The sequence below is a fragment of the Juglans microcarpa x Juglans regia genome, chromosome 6D (genome assembly GCF_004785595.1).
Source record: "Juglans microcarpa x Juglans regia isolate MS1-56 chromosome 6D, Jm3101_v1.0, whole genome shotgun sequence".
Lineage (NCBI taxonomy): Eukaryota > Viridiplantae > Streptophyta > Magnoliopsida > Fagales > Juglandaceae > Juglans > Juglans microcarpa x Juglans regia.
This window is the reverse complement of record NC_054604.1, coordinates 25,331,184-25,351,952: the sequence shown is the minus strand read 5'-3', so window position 1 is coordinate 25,351,952 and position 20,769 is coordinate 25,331,184. Positions and strand designations below refer to the sequence as shown.

The following is a 20,769-nucleotide window of genomic DNA, read 5'->3' as shown; positions in this document are numbered from 1 at the left end:
TGTTCATGTTTAAAATTTAAATTTTATGTTATAAATTATAATATAATATTATTTCATATATAATTATATATAATTATATATAATATAAAAAATATTAAGTATAATATTAAAAATTAGTTAAATATATATATATATGAACCGGTCTGGTGCCGAAAAACATAAAACAAGAACTGGAACGGTTTTGATCGGTTTTTAAAATGAAAGAATCGGTCCCGGACAGAACCGGTTCAGAATTGGACCGAATTAGGCCGGTTGTCCGGTTTATTTTTACATCCTAGGTCACCTACATCTTGAGAGCCCAAAACCGCCTTTGGGAAATCTCTCCCATGCTTAATTACCATATAATATTCAAACGACACTTGCACTACCTAATCCTATTTTGGTCCAATAATTCATTTGTGAGGGAGCTTTAATTGATCTTCCGTCCCGTCGCGCTGAAAAATGCCAAAATGGTCGTTAGGCAGCTTCCTCTTCATTGCCGTGCTTTTGGAAGCTAAGAATATCGTATGAAATTCAAAGAATGACAATGACATCATCCTTTGAATCCTGTCTCCCTTGCACCTATAAAAACCAGCATGTTTCACCCATATTTCCAATAATTGATCTACCACATTTAACTCCATCTCAACGTACAGATCTCATATATTTCTTGCAACATTATTGTTTGTTTCCCGAGACAATCAATGGGTCGACCCCCATGTTGTGATGAGGACGGTTTGAAGAAGGGGCCATGGACGCCCGAGGAAGATCAGAAACTGATTGCTTACATTAGCAGCCATGGCCATGGAAGTTGGAGGGCACTCCCCAAGCTTGCTGGCTTGAACAGGTGCGGAAAGAGTTGCAGACTAAGGTGGACAAATTACCTTAGGCCTGATATCAAGAGAGGGAAGTTCTCAGAAGATGAAGAGCGAAAGATCATCAACCTTCATTCAATTCTTGGAAACAAGTACGTACCTTTGAAATTCGAAACTTTGTTTATATATTGAAGCTTCGTATATTTTTTAGTACATACACTTTTCATGATGTGCGTGCGTGTGTATGTGTGTGTGTATAGGGAATTAACCGCTACAATATTATAATTATTGCTGTTGCAGGTGGTCAAGGATTGCAACAAAACTTCCTGGGCGGACCGACAATGAGATCAAGAACTACTGGAACACTAATTTAAGGAAGAAGTTGCTTCGAATGGGAATCGACCCAACCAGCCACAAGCCAAGAACTGATCTCAATCACCTTGTGAATCTTTCTCAGTTGCTTGGTGCTGCAAACTTCGGAAATTTAATGATTCCTAATTGGGGCAGTCAAGCTCTAATTAGTAATTTACAGGCTGATCATGCCTCTCACCTGGCAAATATCCAACTCCTGCAAAATATGTTGCAGATTATAAATACAAACCCTCTTCTACATATGGATAATACTGATCATCTGTTTGGGAGCCGAAATCTCAAACCTTTTGAAGGACTTCTGAATGGGACAAGCACTCTCTACATGAACAAGGAGCCCTTCCTGACAGGTCATGAAGAGTATATGATTGATTCGGGATTGCTCAAGAGCCCTAACGCTCCCAGCAACTGCCAGGGTATTTCTAACTCTTGGGAAGGAGTTTCAGATGGATTCATCCCAGAAATTCTTGGTATAAAAAACAGTAGCTTTAGCAGTACATTAAATGAGAATCAAACAGAAAACCAGAACCTATTGCCAGCATTGCTTTCTGAATCTCCGGGTACGTACCATGTCAACCAAATGGAAATTAGCAAGACTACTGACCCAAATCAATCCTCAACCGAGTCAGCTTCTTCCAGTACTATCTTTGAGGCTTGGGACAAGCTCATGGATGATGAAACGAGCGATACCTATTGGAAAGATATATTGGAGTAGGTTCTATACCCTCAAGCAATTTGTTTTGTTCCATTATTTATTTTCGGGAAGCTTTATTTATACATATTTTCTAATCTAGCTTTATATATTTAAATGATACGTTTGGCTAATGCTTCAATATCTGATCTTTACCTTTTTTATTCAGATTAACATCCTCTTCAACATCGCCAATTACGTCATGGTAGAGTACCACTTTTTTCACCTGAAGTGTCAGCCAGGCCGGCCGGCAATGCATGAGTTCAACATATATATGAGAAACTACGTTAATTAGTTCATTCACAAAGCATTCTTGTATTTTTAGGTTTCTTTTATTTAATTTGTTAAACAGATGATCATGAAGGTAGCTAACGATGTTAAGCTAGCCTCTATATACATTCAATTCATGTAAAATCTCTTTCTTGCGAAAGTGTTCAGTACTCATGTATCGAATCCTTAATTAATTTGATTATATTGTTCCAAATTTATGTTTTTTTTTTTAAATTTTTTTATTATGGAGCAGTCTATACGCTATCTATGTCCAGGTTTCTTTAATATGCAAATATATATTACGTACGAGTACCATATATAGGAACAATATCTTACGTTAACATGTTCCAATATAAATATATATATATAATATATATATATATATATATATATATATGTATATAACGTGTTCGAACCTCTCAAATTGGCTCTATACTGGAATTCATTTTATTTTGCCATTATTATGAAAGTCGATATATATATATATATTTATATATATAATTTGATCATTTAGCTAGCTAGTTATTAATTATAATTTTGATTTCATTTTATATATTTTGCCATTATTATTTGCTTGTCATGTGTTGATAAATCATTGATCATGATCATGTACGCACCAGCTAGCTAGCTAATTAAATATATTTCATATAACATAAAATCACACCATGCATGGCATGAGATGCGGTTAGTTTTCAGAGGAGTACTCAACGATGGATGGATATATCGTTTTTTGTTTTGTTTCTGGTGAGGAGGATTAATAATTATTCAAGTAAAGATACGTCCAAATATTTTCAATATTACGTGATCCATCGAATGCGCATATATATTATTTTCGATCGTTAGTGATATCAATGATCATACATAACTGATCATTATAACCGAGTAAGAGTATATTATAAGAATCAAGCAGCGCCATTACGTCCCCCTCAGACGTAATTATGAGGCCAGATCAAAAGAAGAAGATCAAGAATATACAAGCTCATGTACATGTGTGTGTGTATATATATATATATATATATATATATATATATATATATATATATATATATATATATATCATCTGATCAGTAAATATACCGCGGCCTCTACGGCCAGGATTACTACTGCATGTCAACTAAAACTTTGACCTTTGTATATATAACATGATAGCGAAGTCAAACCATGCATGCGATCATCTTCATTAATTTCTACCCTAGAATTAACACCAAATGATGAAAAAAGGAAAGAGAAGACGCCTCTTAATTATTAGTGTTCAATTATTAGACGATCATTCATATATATATGCATGTATTTAATTTGGAACTAAAAAGTCAGATAATTAGTTAATTATAAGCTAAATATTAATTATTAACCCTATAAGTTACATGTTTACTTCTCATACAAGCTACTGACTGCTGCAAACTAAATTCACCAACTCACCGCTCCCCCATGTTCACATTTTTTACTCTTCAAACTGCTATATTTAGATTAGGATATAGGTATACATTTCAGAACTGGCCGGCAACTATAAAGTCATAAGACGGACAACTATAATAAGAAATCCTAACTCTACTGTCTGCTAGCTTGATCTAATATTCTGGGTTATAACTTGTAATTAGTTCAAAGGTTTCTTTGCAATTGATTCCCGTTTGGATTGCAAGATCATCTCATCTCATGATCTCATCTTATCTCAACAATATCCAAATACCACAAACACAAATGCGGATACTTTTTAATTTCAAATTTTCAACTTTTTCATCGAATAATTACCTAATCATTACAAATTTTTCAAACTTCTAAACAAAACACAAAAAATAATTCAACTTTTTCAAATCTCAAAACAAAAATAATATTAAAAACTTATATTCTAACAGTATTTTAACTTTATAATATTTTTTTTCAACTTTTTCTCTCTTATTTCTCAAAATTTCATAAAACATCTTAACTCAAACAATCTCACAATTATTCACAAACTATTTAATTACTATTCATCTCATCTCACCTCATTTCAACATTCAAACGAGATCTTAGAATCCCACCATTGACGAGTGAAAATGTATACAACTTGGAGGCACCAAACAATAATAGTTTGTTCTTCCACAGACGGTAAATGAAGGAAAGCCGTTGCAAACACATATTATCAACAAGAAAGTGGCCTAGCTTCTCCAACGAGTGATTCCCCTGCTACAACCCTAGTTATGATCTGCAGTAGTAGGGGAAGGTGCTTGCTAAGCTTGCTAAAAAATAATAGTTTTAAGAGTTTTCTAAAGGTAAACTGGTGTGAAGGGTATATAATCTTCTACATTATTTATATGGCACACTACAACAAATTTGATTTTTAGAGACAATTTTTTTGTCTCTAAAAGTAATTTTTTGAGACAAAACGTAAACATCGTCTCAAAAAATATAAACATCGCCGATGCTCTAGCCTCTAGTCACCACCTTCGTCTCCAACGTACAACCGGCCAACCACTAAAGTAAGCTTTCCTCCTTTCTTTCACTCTCTCATGCCACTTTCTTATCCCTCTCTTCTCTCTCACTCTCAGTCTCTGTGTCTCAGTCTACTCTGTTATTGCCACTGGCTCCTTGCACCACCACCATCGTCTGTGTTCACCTTGTCACCTGCGGTAAGCTTTGTTCTTTCTATCATTTTCTTCTATTTCTCCCTCAAAACAGAAGTTATTGCTTTGCTTTTGTGAATTTCTTAGGTTTTTTAGTTATAAATTTTGGATTTTGGGGCTTGGAATGAGAGGAGTATGCTTGGCCAACTATGCATGGATTTGGAGATTTTTGTGCTTACGGGCTACTCTATTATTGCCACTGGCTCCTTGCGCCACCACCACCATCCGCGTTCACCAAGTCACCTACGGTTATAAGTTTTGTTCTTTCCATCATTTTCTTCTATTTCTTCTATTGCACAATATTTCATTTGCAAGATCAAATTTAAGTTTGAAACTTCTCTTACAAATCAAATCATACCAAGAAATTTTATTTATTTTTTTAAAAAAATAAGTTCATGAATTTTAAAAAATTTGCGAAAGAAAAAAGTTAAATTTGGTGTTTTTATTGTTTTTTATTACTGTACTATTGAATTCCATAATAAATGATGTGTTTATATTTCATGTACATGCAGATCAAATTGAAATAAAATTTTCACACAAGGAGATGTCAAAAAGTGTTAATATGTCATACGTACCAAAACAACATACCATAATTATGACGTATGCATGCAATTGTACCACTGCATTACAAACACACTCACAACTATACTATTTATTATTATCAAGCACCAAAAAAAAAAAAAAAAATACTGTATCCGCAAGGATCGATCTTGCATGTGTACAAATACAATTGACATCTACGCGTATGTAATTAGGTTCTTTACTTCTCTTCTCAGTCCCAGCTATCTATTTTTTCCACATTTTTTTCATATATTAAGAGATGATCAGGCAATGGAAGGGTAAGATTTATAGTCGATCGAAATCAGCAAACGCATCAAAGAATAATAGCTAATTAACAAACAAGGGCATCACGTATTCGTACGGGAAATCATCAGACAATCCCAAGAAAATTATCAAACTAATTAATACCACCTGATTATAAGACTAAAGTAAACAACCAAAAACAAAAACAAGGGTTTAGTGATATTGTGGAGGACAAATACATGTGTAGTAAAGGAAAATCTTTGCATGCTACACTTGTATTCCACTTCCATCACGCTATAATGAGATGATATTTTCCATTCACCTTTAAATTTTTCTTTAAAAAAAAAAGTAAAGGATAATCCAATAACAATAAAAGTGTCACTTAGGTTTGTAGGATAACCACCCTCCACTTCCCGATTTCAAATTGAAAATGATATATTGGCCTAGAAATAATTGGAGACGTCTTTTACCTTTTCCCTATATCGTTGCTCATCCTTACTTTGCTTGTTTTTTCCCTAATTATTTAACGATAGTTGTTGGGTTATGGAGCCTAGTTTGTGTGCTGAGAAAAATGTCAAAAAAAGTTCACTCGACAGTCGCGCAATGGGTCGCTCGATCGAAGCTCAGGCAGAGAGTTCGATCGAGGCTCGTGCGACAAGATACTCATGCGAAGCCCAGACAGAGAGTTTGCTTGGGTCTCGTTCGATAAGCCCCTTAAGCGAATATCAGATAGAGAGTTCACTCGAGACACGCTCGATCTCCACTCGAGCAAATAATCCAAAATTTATTTTTTTAGGGTTTCTACTACTTGCCTATATATATGTTTTGAAAATAAGCTTGAGACACTATTGAATGGCAAAACAGAGAGAGAGGCCTTGAGAGAGAGAGAGAGAGAGAGAGAGAGTGAGTGAGAGATAAAATGAGGGAGAGACATTGTATTACTCCACAATGTGCCTACTTTTCTCTAAATGAACTCCTCTGCAACTTTGTGGAAGTAGACTTGTTGCCAAATCACTTAAATTCTGAGTCGCGTGATTGCTTGTTTGTTTTTCTCGTTTTCTGTTACTTGTTTATAGCATTGTTAATAATAGCCTGTGGGTGTTTTTCACAAGAACTAGTATTAGAGGCCCAAGGTTGGGGTCCAAGGAAGAACGATGGCAAGAAACAAAGTGAAGGCTAGGATGACGGTACATGAAGATGATGCAGATCAAGGACTATCTCTACAGGAAGAGGCACCATCTTCCTCTTTTGAAAAAAAGGCAGACAACAAGGATGATGTTGATTAGAACCTGTTAGATAGACAGGTCCTAGGTGTTATTCAGCTGACCAAGTCGAGGTCAATTTCACATAGTGTAATCAAGGAGAAGACCACAACGAATCTCATAATGGCTTTGTTTAGGATTTTGGAAAGTTTTCAAAGAATAATAAGGTGTATCTGATGAAGAAGTTGTTCAACCTTAAGATAGCAGAAGGTACATCAGTTGCTCAATGCTTGAATGATTTCAACACTATCACAAATCAATTATCATTCGTCGAGATTGAGTTTGATGATGAGATATGGGCATTGATCATGTTAGTGTAATTAGTAAATAGTTGGGAGGCCATAAGAATGATCATGAGTAATTATTCCGGAAAGATGAAGTTAAAATATGATGACATCCGAGATATGATTTTTGCGGAGGAGGTGCATAAAAAAGATTCTAGCATGATCTCGGGTTCGGGTTCTGCCCTAAACGTTGATAGTAGGGGCATGGAACATGATAGATTAGATTCTAGAAATAGGAGCAAGAACAAGTTTAGATCTAGGAAGCATATCACATGTTGAAATTGTGGAAAGACGAGTCACATCTAAAGAGACTATCGGAATTCGAAAAAGATTGAGGATGGCATTATGAACTTGGTGACTGAAGAAATATAGGATGCTCTATTTCTTACAGTACACAGTCCAGTTGACGATTAGGTGTTAGATTCAGGGGTTTCATTTCATACCACTTCACATCAAGAGATCATGCGAAACTACGTTATTGGTGATTTTGATAAGGTGCACATGGTTGGTTGAGAAGCACTAGATGTAGTGGGAGTTGAAGATGTGCGTATTATACTCCCAAGCAAGAATGTGTTGGCTTTGTAGAAAATCAGACACATTCCTGAGTTGAAAAAAAACTTGATCTTTGTGGGACAGATTGACGGTAGTGGTCATTTAGTTATCTTTTTCGGATATGCATGGAAGGTCATGAAGGGTGCGAAAGTCTTTACTCGTGATCAGAGAGCAGATACTTTTTATTTGACATCCAGATCTAGTGATGTGTAGGGAAATATAGAGTTGTAGCAAAGCAGGCTAGGTCACGTGAATTTGAAGATGAGGAAGAAAAAATGAGTCAGTTTTGCAGTTCCTCATGAATCTGTAAGCCTAGGGAAGGTTCTTGAGACCACGGTGCAGAGCAAAGATGTGAGAGATGAGAATAGAGATAGAGCGTATAGTGATCCATGGTCGTCTACACCTACAGTTGCTGCTCGCAAGATTGCTAGGACGAGTAGACCTCCACAATGGTATTCACTTACCTTGAACTATATCTTGCTATTTGAAGGTGATGGATGAACCACATAATTACTGTAAAATCTTGCGAGATGGGAGATCAAGCAACTGAGAGTTAACTACGAAGAAGTTGATTGGGCTTACATGGAGGAAGCAGGCACTGCATAAAAGGTGGACACATCTATTGAAGACTAAATAGAATGATAGCAAAAGGTAGGATCAGTCATCCATATAAGAGAAGGGGGCCTCAGCTACAAGTTCTCTTATGTGTGCTAGGTTTAGTACGAGATTAGGTATTCCCAGTACAGTGAGAGTTGTGAGTTTCCCTACATATGCGTTAACTAAGGGAACTACATGTGAGGAACTAAAGTCGTGCACGACTTCAATTGGTCTTCTAGCTTAAAGACGGGAGTTGTGAGTTGTAAAAGTGAAGGGCATGTGTTGGAGACAGTGGTTGAACCAGTCTCCAAGTGGGAGATTGATGCGTTATGAAGCCTAGTTTGTGTGCTGAGAAAATACCAAATAGAAAGTTTGCTTGATAGTCATGTGAAGGTAGAGACTTCACTTAAGGCTCACTCGACAGGACGCTCGAGCGAAGCCTTGGCAGAGATTTAGCTTGAATCTCACTCAACAGGCCTTTTGAGCGAACATCAGACATAAAGTTTGTTCGAAGTGCGCTCGACACTTTGCTCGAGCGAATAACCCAGAATCTATTTTTTTTAGGTTTTTTGCGCTAATATATATATATATATATATATATATATATATATATAACATGTTCTAAAAATAAACTTGAGGTACAGCTGAACAACAGAATATAAAGAGATAAGCCCTTGTGTGGCATAGAGAGAGCGAAAGTGAGGGAGAGATATTGTATTGTTTCACAGTATTCCTACTTTTCTGTGAATAAAATCCTTTGCAGCTCTGTGGACATAGGCACGTTGCCGAACCACGTAAATTCTATGTCGTGTGATGGATTGTTTATTCTTCTTGTTGTCTATTACTTGTTTGTAGCATCGTTGGTAATAGCCTAGGGTTGTTTTCACAAGATTAGTCTCACACAAACCCAAATAGTAATAAAGTAGGTTGTAGCATCCTTCACTTATGGAGTTGTGCATCACCTTCTAGGACAAATGGACTCTTGTGGAGTTTTTTTTTTTTTTTTTTGTAGGCAGACTCTTGTGAAGTTGTTTTGCCAATTGTGAGGCCAGGAAAGCCGTTGAGGCTTCAGCTATGACTGGATTGATTGTTGAAATTTTTAAAGTCCATATTTTTAATATGAAAAATGCTTGGGCTACCGAGAAAGTTGACCACCCAAAGTGACCAATTTTGTCTTTTTTATTTTGTATTATTTATTTAATTAATAATTAAGGAAGTATTTTTTAATGAGTTTTGAGAATTCATTTTTTCAAAATTTTTAAATGGGTTTTAAAAATGTTTGAAAAAAAATGCATTTTGCACTATCGGTACAATGCAGGGGTCACCTTTCTCGGTGGCCCTAGCATTGTCCTTCTAATATATTGCCTTCTGAGTCTTGATATACAATTGAAGATGTAGAAAAAAGAGTCTCTTAGGTGAGGTTTGGATATTGAGTTGAGATGAAAATGAAAGTTAAATAAAATATTGTTAGGATATTATTTTTAAATATTATTATTGTTTTGAGATTTGGAAAAGTTAAATTGTTTATTATATTTTGTGCGAAAATTTGATAAAGTTGTAATAATTAGATTAGATAAGTTGAGATGAGTTGGAGGCTTTTTTGTATCCAAACCTGGCTGACTTCATCAAAAGGCAAACTCCATTGATTCAAAGGTGGTAGTATCCAATTTAATCTTTGATGGACTTTTGATTTTTGTTCCCATGCTTTTTTATAGGCTTGGTACATTTTTTCCAGCTGGATTGTTGCTTTTCTAAGCAAGATGTCTGCATGATTGTGTATAATATCGTTTCGTTGCCTCCATTTAAAAGCCAGCACTATTATCGTGAAAATTTGAAATGGATGTTTCTCTAAGGCATTTAGTCCCAATAATGGTGCTAGATTAATTATCAATTGTATCCAATTTGACATTGAATTTATCGATGGTAAGGCAAGGTTTAATCGCTAGATCCTTTGATGCATAGTATGCGAGTGATTGGACATTCAATGAAGAGATGGTTTATTGTTTCTTCTTCTTCGTTGGATAGGAGACAATTTTCAAGTTGAAAGTTTGGAATAACATTGCTCAATCTTGTCCTTATTGGAAGCATATTCCATATTATTCTTTAAAGTAGTAGCTTGTGACGATCATGAATTTTCAAACTCCAAAGTTTCTAAAGTTAGAGCTTGGAAAATGTTGCAGTGGTGGAACATCTAGATTTTTTGCCCTATGTGGTAGGCGGTTTTCACTAAGAGCTTCCCGTTGTGATTCGTATTCCAGATTATTGAATCCTATTTTTGGCTACTTAAAGGGAGATGAATTTTTTGGATTTCTATAATGGTATCTTGCTCAAACAGATTTAGTATTTTCTCAGTATTCCAAGAGAGATGATTGTTTGCAATGATATCAAAGACTTTTAGGAGCGGATGTACCTTATTCATTTGATGGAGAGGCTTTGGCTCAAAAAATTTCAATGTTGGGATCCAACGTTTTGACCATACGTTTATTGATACACCATTCAAAATTTGATAGCACTTGCCTTTTGAAAGTAGTTCTCTTGTCTTGAGAAGTCCTTTCCATAACCATGAGTCTGACATTTTTGGTGTTACATTCGAAAAATCTGTAGTAATGAGGTATTTTTTTAGAGGGACCTCATGCCATAGTCCAGTATTTGCTTAGCTCATTTCTCATCCCGCTTTTGCTAGAAGCGCTAAGTTCATATTCTCCATTAACCTGCTTAGTCCAGGCCTACCTGAGTTTTTGGGTTGACAGATAGATTTTCATGATTTCAATGTGAAAAAATTAACAGTGAAAAAATTAAACCTCGCTCTGATCGGGTTGGAGATGGTTGGTGCTGATGGATTAAATTTGGGTAAGTGTTGTGCAATAGTAGCTCATTGCCTCAGATTGCCAGAAATGACATCAGAATCGCCTAGTGCTGAGAGTTTTTGGACTGCTAGATCAACAAGTGGTTGAAAGCCAAACCGATGCTATCTTGGCTTTTTCTACAGGTGAGCTCCATCAATTGAGAATTTGGGAAATTTTTTTCTAGTATTTCTTGTGTATTTTCCACCATTTTTCCTTTCCGCTTTGCATTTTGTGTTGAGAAGTGTTGCTTCTATCTTATGGGTTGCTCTGGTTAGAAGAGTTTGCTATGAGGTAAGGATGTTGAAATCCAAATGATGTTGTGGAAGGGACCTACTTTGAAGAGGGGTGTTGAGAATCGATTAGTGGAGAGGGTCGGATGTGGTTCTTCTGCTTGGCTTGGGATTTGTGGATTTGTAGTTTGGGTTGCCTGAGATAGTGGTGGGTTGAGGTCCTCAGCTCGAAGCCATGGAACGAATAATAGAATATTGAATAGTATTGAAAAATAGGTAAAAAATAATAATAAAATAATGAATAGTAGTGAGGTATTATAAAAATACCATTATCCAAACTAGGTTGCACTTCTCATTCTCTCCTCTCTTATTTTCCGATTTACCTCCAAGTAAGTGCGATGTTTAATTTCCTCGTTCCTTTCAGATTCTTTAGGAGGACCATAAGGTGGGAAGTAATGACACGATTCAGATAGCTAGGGCAGAATTATGTTGTCTGAGTTGACATTTTGGCAACAAGAAATCTCCGAGAGTTTCTCATCTTTTTTTCTCGGACCTTACCACTACTTGTTTGGAATCTTCTTTGAAATGGCCAGGGAAAAAGGAATTCGTTGATTTTATTGTTTTCATGGAAGGAAAAAACAAAAAAGAGAGAAGAAAAAACACCAACAGGAGATGACCGAAACAGATGTTTCACCATTCAGTGAACCCAACAAAATTTTTCTGTGTCTGAGTTGACGTTTTGAAAAAAACAGAAGGACCCGTAGGCTCTTTGGTTCCTTGGCCACCCATGCATGTACATTGATCTCTAAGATTTGGCATCTTGAATACGTAAACACTGATTGGTCATCTCATTCTCTAGCATGTATATACAATGGATTAGTGTCAGCTAGTTCTAATTTTTGTGTATATTAAAATCCGTAGCCTGACTGCCTATATATAAATGGACTAAAATTTACTTTCGAATAACTCAAGAATTTTTCTAAAATTTTGGTTTCGTAATTCCTTGCACAAAGAAACAAGAAAGTAAATTTAAATATCATTAAATATATTTAAGATTATGAAACATTTTTTTTTTTTTTTTACTTCTTAAATTCTACTACATAATTCCATCTAATTCCTATCTTATTGGAATAAATCTTATACTCTGATAAGACAGATTAATTCCTATAATTTTAAATTTTTTACTCTATGTAGGTTCAACTTTAGTCGAATCAATCCTAATGTTAACCTTTCGTTGGTGAATAGCGAAATATGCTGACATGGTGTGCAACTTGTCATTTCACCTGAAGAAAATATAAAAATTGAAAAGATAAAATTGCGAATGGTACAAAAAAATTATTTAAAACCAATAAAATCTAAAAATACAAATATTAAATCCGGACAATATCTCAAACATATGAAAAAGAATAAAACATCTAAATATAAGAAAAATAACTCCAAATTGCAATGTGTGTGTAAATAGAATAGGATGGTTTTAAACCATATAGCCTCCCAATATAGGATTGAGTAAAAATCTGAAAATTCAACTCCGCACCGACTCCGTTCAAGCTTCGCTCCAACTCTAATAAATCAAGAGTCAGAATTCTTTTTATCAAAAAAGTCGAGTTGGAGTCAAAGGTAGATATACTGAATCTAACTCCGTTCTGATTTCAACTCCAATATTGTACATATTTTATGAAAACATATGTATTTTTTATATATTGATCATAAATTCAATAATATATTAGTATGAGTAAATTATTATAAAATAATATACTTATACTATAATATAAATTGACTAATAATAATTTAGTATATATAAACATCATATATTAACTATTACTACCAAGTAACTCTAATGTATAATAGCATTTAATACTAATGTATTATGTATAAACATAAATATATAAATTTATAATAATATGTAATACTAATGTATAATAACTAAAGAATAATAACATGTACTAGTAATGTATAATAATCAATGTATAATAACATATAATACTAATGTATAATAACATTAATTTGTACAATAATTTATTTTTTCAATTTTGGTTATGTTTTAATAAATTGAAATTTGAAAAAATGTTTAAAAAGAAAAACTAAAATCTGGAAGCCCAATTCGATTAGTGAGAGTCCAAAATTGTTAAATTGAAATTTCAAATAGACTAAAAAAGAAAAAAAAATCCAAATCCAACTCTGTTCCGACAAATTGGAGTCGAAGTCCGAATCGGAGGCCATGCGACCCCTGATCCGACCTGTAACCTCAACATGACAACCACTCCCTAGTGGAGGTGGGGACTAAGCACCACCCAAATTTATTTATTTAATTTATTTAATTTTAATTTCTAACATTTAATTTTTACAATCTCAAAAGGTTAATTTTTTTTATATGTTCTTTATTTTTAATTTATGTTTTTATTATTTCTAAAGGTATTTTTCATTTTTTAACTAGTTATATTTATCTTTAGTTCTCATACTTTAAATAGAATTTTTCAATTTGTGTACTTTCTAGATTTTTTGGTTTTAAAGAGAAACTTTTTTATTATTTATTGTCATGCCGCATAGTATGCCACGTCAAGATATTATTTATTCAAAGTTAAAATTATGAGAAGCAAAAAATGTAAAATAAGATGAAGATAGGAAGTTTGTTAGACTTTAGATGAGTCTGGAAAGCCTTGCACTTCCGAGTACAAACTTGGTTAAAACTATGATAACTCGAGACAATGAAGCTCGATCAGACAATTAAGACTGAGAAGGGTGAAAGGAACCCCCGCTTACATGTGTTTAAAAAGGTGTCATCAATGGAGAGATATGCCCCTGCTATTCTAGCCCCGTGGTGATCTTGAATTACTGAATTACTTATCTTTCACATGGAAACTGCTTGCTTTGCTGTATGCCGTCTCTAAATGGCTTGGTGCAGGCCTTGGAAATGCCGGAGCGCAGGCCTTGGGAAGGTGACGGCCATGTCACGTGTGTCTCCCGTATCCCTTCAAACTTGGTGATGCAACACATCCTTTTATAGGTCTAACAGAGCATCCATCTAATTCTAATGCAACACATAAAGTGAATGAGGTGAGAGACTTGAGGAGGTCAGTAAGTAGCCTCAAGACCACATAACCGAAAATCACTTTTCCAAAATCTTGGTTTGATATTTTTTACCAAAGAGACATTTGATTCAGATTATTATTTTCATTCAAACTTCAGCCATGCCAGATTAGTACCCTATACACATTGTTCCAAGACTCCCTGATTGCAAAGAAGATATTAGAATTGAGATGAGAATGATACGTATCTGTTCAATGTGGCCAAATAATTTGAAAAGGTGGGGTATGAAATTGCATATCTGGGAAAGTAAGAAACAAGGAATACGGTGAGGAGATGTACCTGATGACTGTTGCCTGACAAGTTCTTTGTTTAGGATGGCAAATTACGCGATTAGTGTTTTCTGAAAGGTATATGATTATTGTTGCCTGACATGAAGATCAAATGGTTAAGGACGCTCTCCTATGCTTCCTTTTCGTGAAACCAAAGTATGAGATTATTGTTTTCTGACATCACGTTCTTCTAAGGAAGCTCCCTGAAACCAATTATCTGAATTCTGGAGCAAGCTTGATTGGTGCAAGAAAACTTCCCACTAATTAGGAAAGAAAATATTTCAACCGGATAGTGGCTTACCTCAAGTTGCCTCGTCATCGCCAAGCCAATGGTAAAATGATATCTTCTCGTTTTGGTACTTCTCATCCTCAAAATACGTAAGATATGGAAAGAAAGCAAAAAATTACAATAAGATAAAAGGAAATTATACATGGTTAATATTTGAAAGGAAAAATAAGATTTGAATCAACATATGGGACTCAGTCCAAAAGAGAAGACAAATTAGGCAACTAACCGCTATTGTCAACCTCTCAGTTGACAAGATTGGCTTTCATCAACTCCCTTTCAATGCAATGACCTTCACCAAATTATTCATGAACAGCTGACCATGAAGTCCAGATCTTGGGCCTCGTTTAGTTATACAGATGAGATGAGATGAGATGAGATGAGATGAGAGTTGAATAAAATATTGTTAGAATATAATTTTTATTTTAGAATTTAAAAAAATTGAATTGTTTATTATATTTAGTGTGGAAGTTTGGGAAAGTTGTAATGATAGATGAGATGAGATGGTTTGTGTAACCAAAGAAGCCCTACAGCCAATGTAGTTAAGCTTTAACTCTTAACTCACATGTGAACTATGCACATTCAATGTACCACCAAAACCAAGATCTTCTGAAATTTCCTTCTAAAAATAATATGAAAATGGAAGAAACAGAATTATACCTTGCAAAAGTAACACCTCTCACTAAAAGCAAGAAAACGTATTTTTTCCAAAAAGTAGAATCCATATTGCCTTGAGAGAGCAGAATGGACTTGAGGACATATTTGTTTTTCCAAATTCGTAACACATGAATTCAATATGCACTCTAACATGCTAATTCTGTGCATCCAACATGCATGATGGTGCTACCAATTCTTTCCACGACATGCCATCAAATCACTACGATTAACGTCAAGTCAATACCATCAACCATCATGTGAGTTCCTTAATACCACATAGAATCTACTACTCCATTTTTTAATTTTATTTTATTATATCAGTAAGAAATCTACTACTTACAGACACCTCTGGAATGTTTTGTTCCTCACCTATAGTTTCCCAAAGAAACATCCCACAGAAATACAGTATCTCCATTAAAAGTTATGGTACTTAGGGTTGAGCAAAAATTCGAAAAATCCGACTCTGCATTGACTCTGCTCTGGCTCCACTCCGACTCCAATAAGTTGGAGTTGGAGTCGGAGGTGGCAATGTACCGACTCCGACTCCAATTCCGATATTGTAAATATTTTATAAAATATACGAATTTTTTATATATTAATCATATATATTTCATATAACTATAACTTATATAGTTAATTAAATTCAATAATATAATAGTATAAGCAAATTATTATAGAATAATATGCTTATACTAAAATATAAAGACTAAATTTACTAATAATAGTTGAGTATATGTAAACAACATACTATTAACTATTACTATCATGTAACACTAATGTATAATAACATGTAATACTAATGTATAAACATTAACATATAATAACATATAATGCTAATGTATAATTACAATAATTTGTACAATGATTTATTTTTTCAATTTTGGTTATGTTTTGATAAAATCGAAATTGAAAAAATATTTAAAAAAAAAAAAAAAAAAAACTGAAATCTGGAAGCCCAAAGCCGATTAGTGAGAGCCTAAGATTGTCAAATTGAAATTTCAAATGGGCTAAAAAAAGTCCAATAAAAAAGTCCAAATCCGACTCCGCTCCAACAAGTCGAAGTCGGAGTCGGATCGGAGGGACTCCGACATTGTCGGGTGCTCAGCCCTAATGTTACTTATACCATCCACTTTTTCCTACACAAGGCCATATTATTTAGTTCCTCGGCTATTAATGAGCACCTAATCTGAATCGATAAAGTTTTAAAGTAATTCCCCAGGAAAATCCCATTCCTTGCTAACATTCCCAACAGAGGCGGCACAAAGGCCTAAGAAGATTTTGAGCACACCTACAGCATTCACTCTCATTATATTTCCAACACCACTTCAAGCAAACACATATATAGCTAACATAGTTTAAAAATCTCTTGGTTATATTCATTTTTAAGGTTTAACTATGGAGACTGACTGATGCACCAATGAAAAGAAGTGACTAATTCAAGTTGAGGGAATGAAAAGTGATGATCGGACACCTAAAATAGCATGGCTAGAAATAGTGAAGAAGGATATGTTAAATAGGAATGTGACAGAGTATGATTCTTAATTGAGTTGTATATTCATCTTCAAACATTAACCAAGCAAAAAAAATATTCAATTTGGATAACGAGCAAGAGCAAGGAAACCCAAAACCCCATTTTTGAACCATTTTCCTCCTTCTTAGTATAAAAGTGTTCAGCTTGATTTCTCCTACTTTCTTTGTGGTATATGTCATACTTGTCACGGTACCTAAGGAAGTCTGAGGACAAAAAAAAATTACGTCACTTCATTTTAAACCAGACCTCAATCCCCTTTCCTATACCACATCTTGCGGACATTAACATTTGATCTAAAGGACCACATATTTTTGTGTATACTGGAAGCCAACACTTGTGGCACTCCTCCAAAACGTGTTAAAAGTTTCAACAATAGGAATTTTCATCTTTGATCTCTACAGAATAAATATTGCTCATCCAACAACACCGCTGAGATGACTGAATCAGATAACATGCTGAAAATTAATTTTTGTCTATATCTCATATAAAAGATATACCTTACAGTAAGAATGATCCACAAAAGCTAGCAGAGATGATTGGATCAGATACCAAAGAGCATGGCGAATCTGATTCCAGTGCAGGGTGTTCGAAGTTTGACACCATTATAGTGACATTGGATCCAACACCAATACAAGGAGTAGAAATCACAGAGTTGAACATAGGTTGTAGCCTGTAGGACACGACAAAGCTCATTGTATACAAATACGACTCATACATAGGTTAGTGACAACATCCACAAATATAATGCTGCAAGTCAACTCTCTCCAATTGTGTTGATAGTAAGAACTCAAATCCTTTTCCATGTTGATAAACACTGTTTGAGTCATGTACATATTGCCACTTTTATAATCCCTAGTCCACATTGGTCACTAGTACCAACTGGTCACATGCTTTACTTCAAAACCCATTTAACGAGAAATTGACCCCAACAAATTTCTTGTAAAATAAAGAAGTCAACTCTTGTATATTTTTTTATTAAAAGAACTCAAAACATCAGATTACATGTGCTTTGCTAACTCTCAAAAGACCTCCTCAAATACACTGAAAACATACTTCTGTGCAGAACAGTCGGTACGAATGGAATGGAAATCATATCATTAACCGATAAAAAAATCATATCATTAGATTTTCATCATAACATTTTTTTTTATCGGTTAGATTTTCATCATAACATAACACATACATATACCAGAAACCAACAACTAAGCCCAAACTAGTCTGAGGACACCAAAATAAGTTCATGAAAGCTGCTAGCTATGTCATCTCAAGCAAAATAAAGTAAATTACATTTTGATAATGTGAACAACTCGGAGATAAAAGTTTCTTGTATCCAAACTTCCAACAAAAGTACAAAACCCTCATGACCAGTAAAAGGACTATAGACCAGAACAATCTATCAGATAGCCTATATTAATTCAAGAAAAGCATTAAAAGACGACAAGATACCATCAATCAAATATATGCAATTTGAATATTGAGTTTTCTCACTTTCCATCTTCATATATGTTTTCTCCTCCTTTCCAGGCGACAAATTTCCAACCAAAAAAAAAAAAAAAAAAAGCTCCCGCGTTTTCCTTTCTTAACGTCTTTTCTGGCAGTATTTTATTGACAATGTATGAAGTTAGCAGCCTTAATTGTCCAAGCTAGTAAACCCACAAAAATTGACAAATTAACAAATTCAATACTACAGAGTGTGCAAGAGAATTAAAACGGGAACTCTTAATTCACAAAATGGCGAATCTCATTCAATAAATGTGCCAAAGTCACAAACTAAGATCAGTTTTTCACGCAAGCAAGACTCAAAAGCCTAAAAGTACAACTTTCGACATCCCTAAAGCCTTGAAGAGTATATGAGAAAGTACCTATCTCCAGAGTAAAACTGCAGGTGGAATATACATCATCAACATTGACACAACACGTAATTGCTGTTAAGAGGCTAAAACTCTAATACCCGTCATCGAAACCTACTCAATTCCAAACTGTACCAAAACCATCTTCTACCTAAACCCCAATACAACCAAATCACACCCTTCACCCGATTTACCGGGTAATTTGCTAACATTGATGCCAGGATTGAATCGACTTCTCCGTCTCGTCCGGACCAATTTCATTCCCATCACTGCAAAAATTATCGCTCACAATCTTTCTTATATCTTTGTCAGAACTAATCACCTTCACCACCTCCTTCTCTTCCTTATTCACTACATCCAAGAAGAAATCCGTCAATAAAGTCTCGTAACCCGGCACTTTGGCATACCCGGGAAAGTAATTGATGTCAATTATAAGGTAGCGACTCCCAGACCTCGCGTCCCGAATGACATCGAAGTTAAAGAGATTCAGTTTCAGGGCATGCCGCAGTCCGTTGGCGATATCAGTGAGGAAACTCTGCGGCGGCATCTCAGTATCGTCCAAATGCATCATCTTGTAGTATTTGTCGTCAACCTTTTCGTTGCTAGCGACATTCGATACCTGCGAAAACGACAATACGCTTTCAGAGACACCCAATTTCTCTTCTGAGACGTCCGGCAACGACTTGCGTTTCACGCACCTGACGTACTGGCCGACAACGTAGACCTTGAAGATGACCCCGCCGTGGTTCACGAATTCTTGGAGGACAATCGGGGGCCTGAGCTTGTTTAGTCCGTCGTGGTTGAACACCAAGTTCATTCTGTGCGATTTGGCACTGCCGTCGGCGACCAAGGGCTTTGCGATCACCGGGAACTTGAGGCTCTCCCATGCCTGCCCATCGAAGAGGGTTTCATTGTCGTAGATGACGATTTGCTTGGGGATCCCGAACGTTTCGTTCCGGGACTCTATCCTGAGATCCGAAACGACCTGTAGCATGGAGATTCGGTTGTGGAGGCGCTCGATCGCATCGGGGGGGTCCACGATGGCCGCATTAGGGTTCCTGAGACGGAACTCTTCCAGTTGCTGCTTCCACTCCTCACCGTACAATTTGTGTAGTACGCAGTCGAATAGGCCCTGATCCACCAGCGGCAGGGTCGGGTCAATCTTGACGAGATCCACGCCACGAGACCCCGCAAGATTCAGCAGAGAGTCTCGGATGAAGCTGTTCTGTTTCTTCGGCGCCAAGGCGTATCCTATTCTGAATCTGCACTCGTCAGCCATTGGGGGCAATTCCCGTAGAGAGAACACGAGAAAATCAGCAAATGTGAAAACGCAAACATAAAAGAGAGCAATTCGAGGAGTCTTGCTAGGTTAGCAAATCGAAGCAGAGAACTTCAACGTCCTTTTCAAAGGTTCTTTAAAGAAAGAGAGCTTTGGAGAGAAGGAGTCGAACGACAATGGCAGAAAGAAATAGAGAGCGCGAGAGAAGGGCAACGGAGATAGGAGGTGATATATATAGTTTCGAGGCTTCGACTAGGGTTAGGAGGGAGGGGATTTGATAAAGAAACCAGGGTTAGTAGGAGACGTGGCACATTCTTGGGTACGATATGCGGATTCGCGCCGCACGGGCAAAGTGACCGCGTGTGAAGGTAAGGAGGTGGGCTAAAGTAACAAGAGGGGAATGGAAGGGTCAACGTTTCCGCTCGGCTCCGGGTGGACCATTTTTGACCGTGGTCTTAGCCAGGGGCTGGGGTCGGGAAGGCCGGAAGGTCATGGCCTTGTGGACTTTATA

The 20,769-nt window shown here is 35.8% G+C and overlaps 2 protein-coding genes and 1 long non-coding RNA gene across 4 annotated transcripts; 1 reads left to right on the top strand and 2 right to left on the bottom strand.

The window, feature by feature from the left end:
• Positions 1-624: 624 nt before the first annotated feature.
• On the top strand, positions 625-2,281 carry LOC121234143 (transcription factor MYB39-like). Its single transcript, XM_041129960.1, has 3 exons — positions 625-946; positions 1,095-1,874; positions 2,024-2,281. The coding sequence occupies exons 1-3, from the start codon at positions 684-686 to the stop codon at positions 2,061-2,063; spliced, it is 1,083 nt and encodes a 360-aa protein (XP_040985894.1). The 5' UTR covers positions 625-683; the 3' UTR covers positions 2,064-2,281.
• A 12,287-nt stretch (positions 2,282-14,568) lies between these two features.
• Positions 14,569-15,272, bottom strand: LOC121234146. The gene is made up of 3 exons (XR_005934316.1): positions 14,957-15,272; positions 14,757-14,858; positions 14,569-14,624 (listed from the first exon to the last, which is right to left on the bottom strand). It is a non-coding gene; the product is annotated as an uncharacterized LOC121234146 (long non-coding RNA).
• Positions 15,273-17,505: 2,233 nt separating this feature from the next.
• On the bottom strand, positions 17,506-20,483 carry LOC121234142 (inositol-tetrakisphosphate 1-kinase 1-like). Of its 2 annotated transcripts, XR_005934315.1 has the most exons (2): positions 18,992-20,483; positions 17,506-17,799 (listed from the first exon to the last, which is right to left on the bottom strand). XR_005934315.1 is itself a non-coding variant. In XM_041129959.1 (1 exon), the coding sequence occupies exon 1, from the start codon at positions 20,256-20,258 to the stop codon at positions 19,185-19,187; it is 1,074 nt and encodes a 357-aa protein (XP_040985893.1). In that variant the 5' UTR covers positions 20,259-20,483; the 3' UTR covers positions 18,853-19,184. The 2 variants fall into 2 exon arrangements, 1 of the variants encoding a protein (XP_040985893.1); XM_041129959.1 differs by lacking the exon at positions 17,506-17,799 and having other exon boundaries at positions 18,853-20,483.
• Between the last annotated feature and the right edge of the window lie 286 nt (positions 20,484-20,769).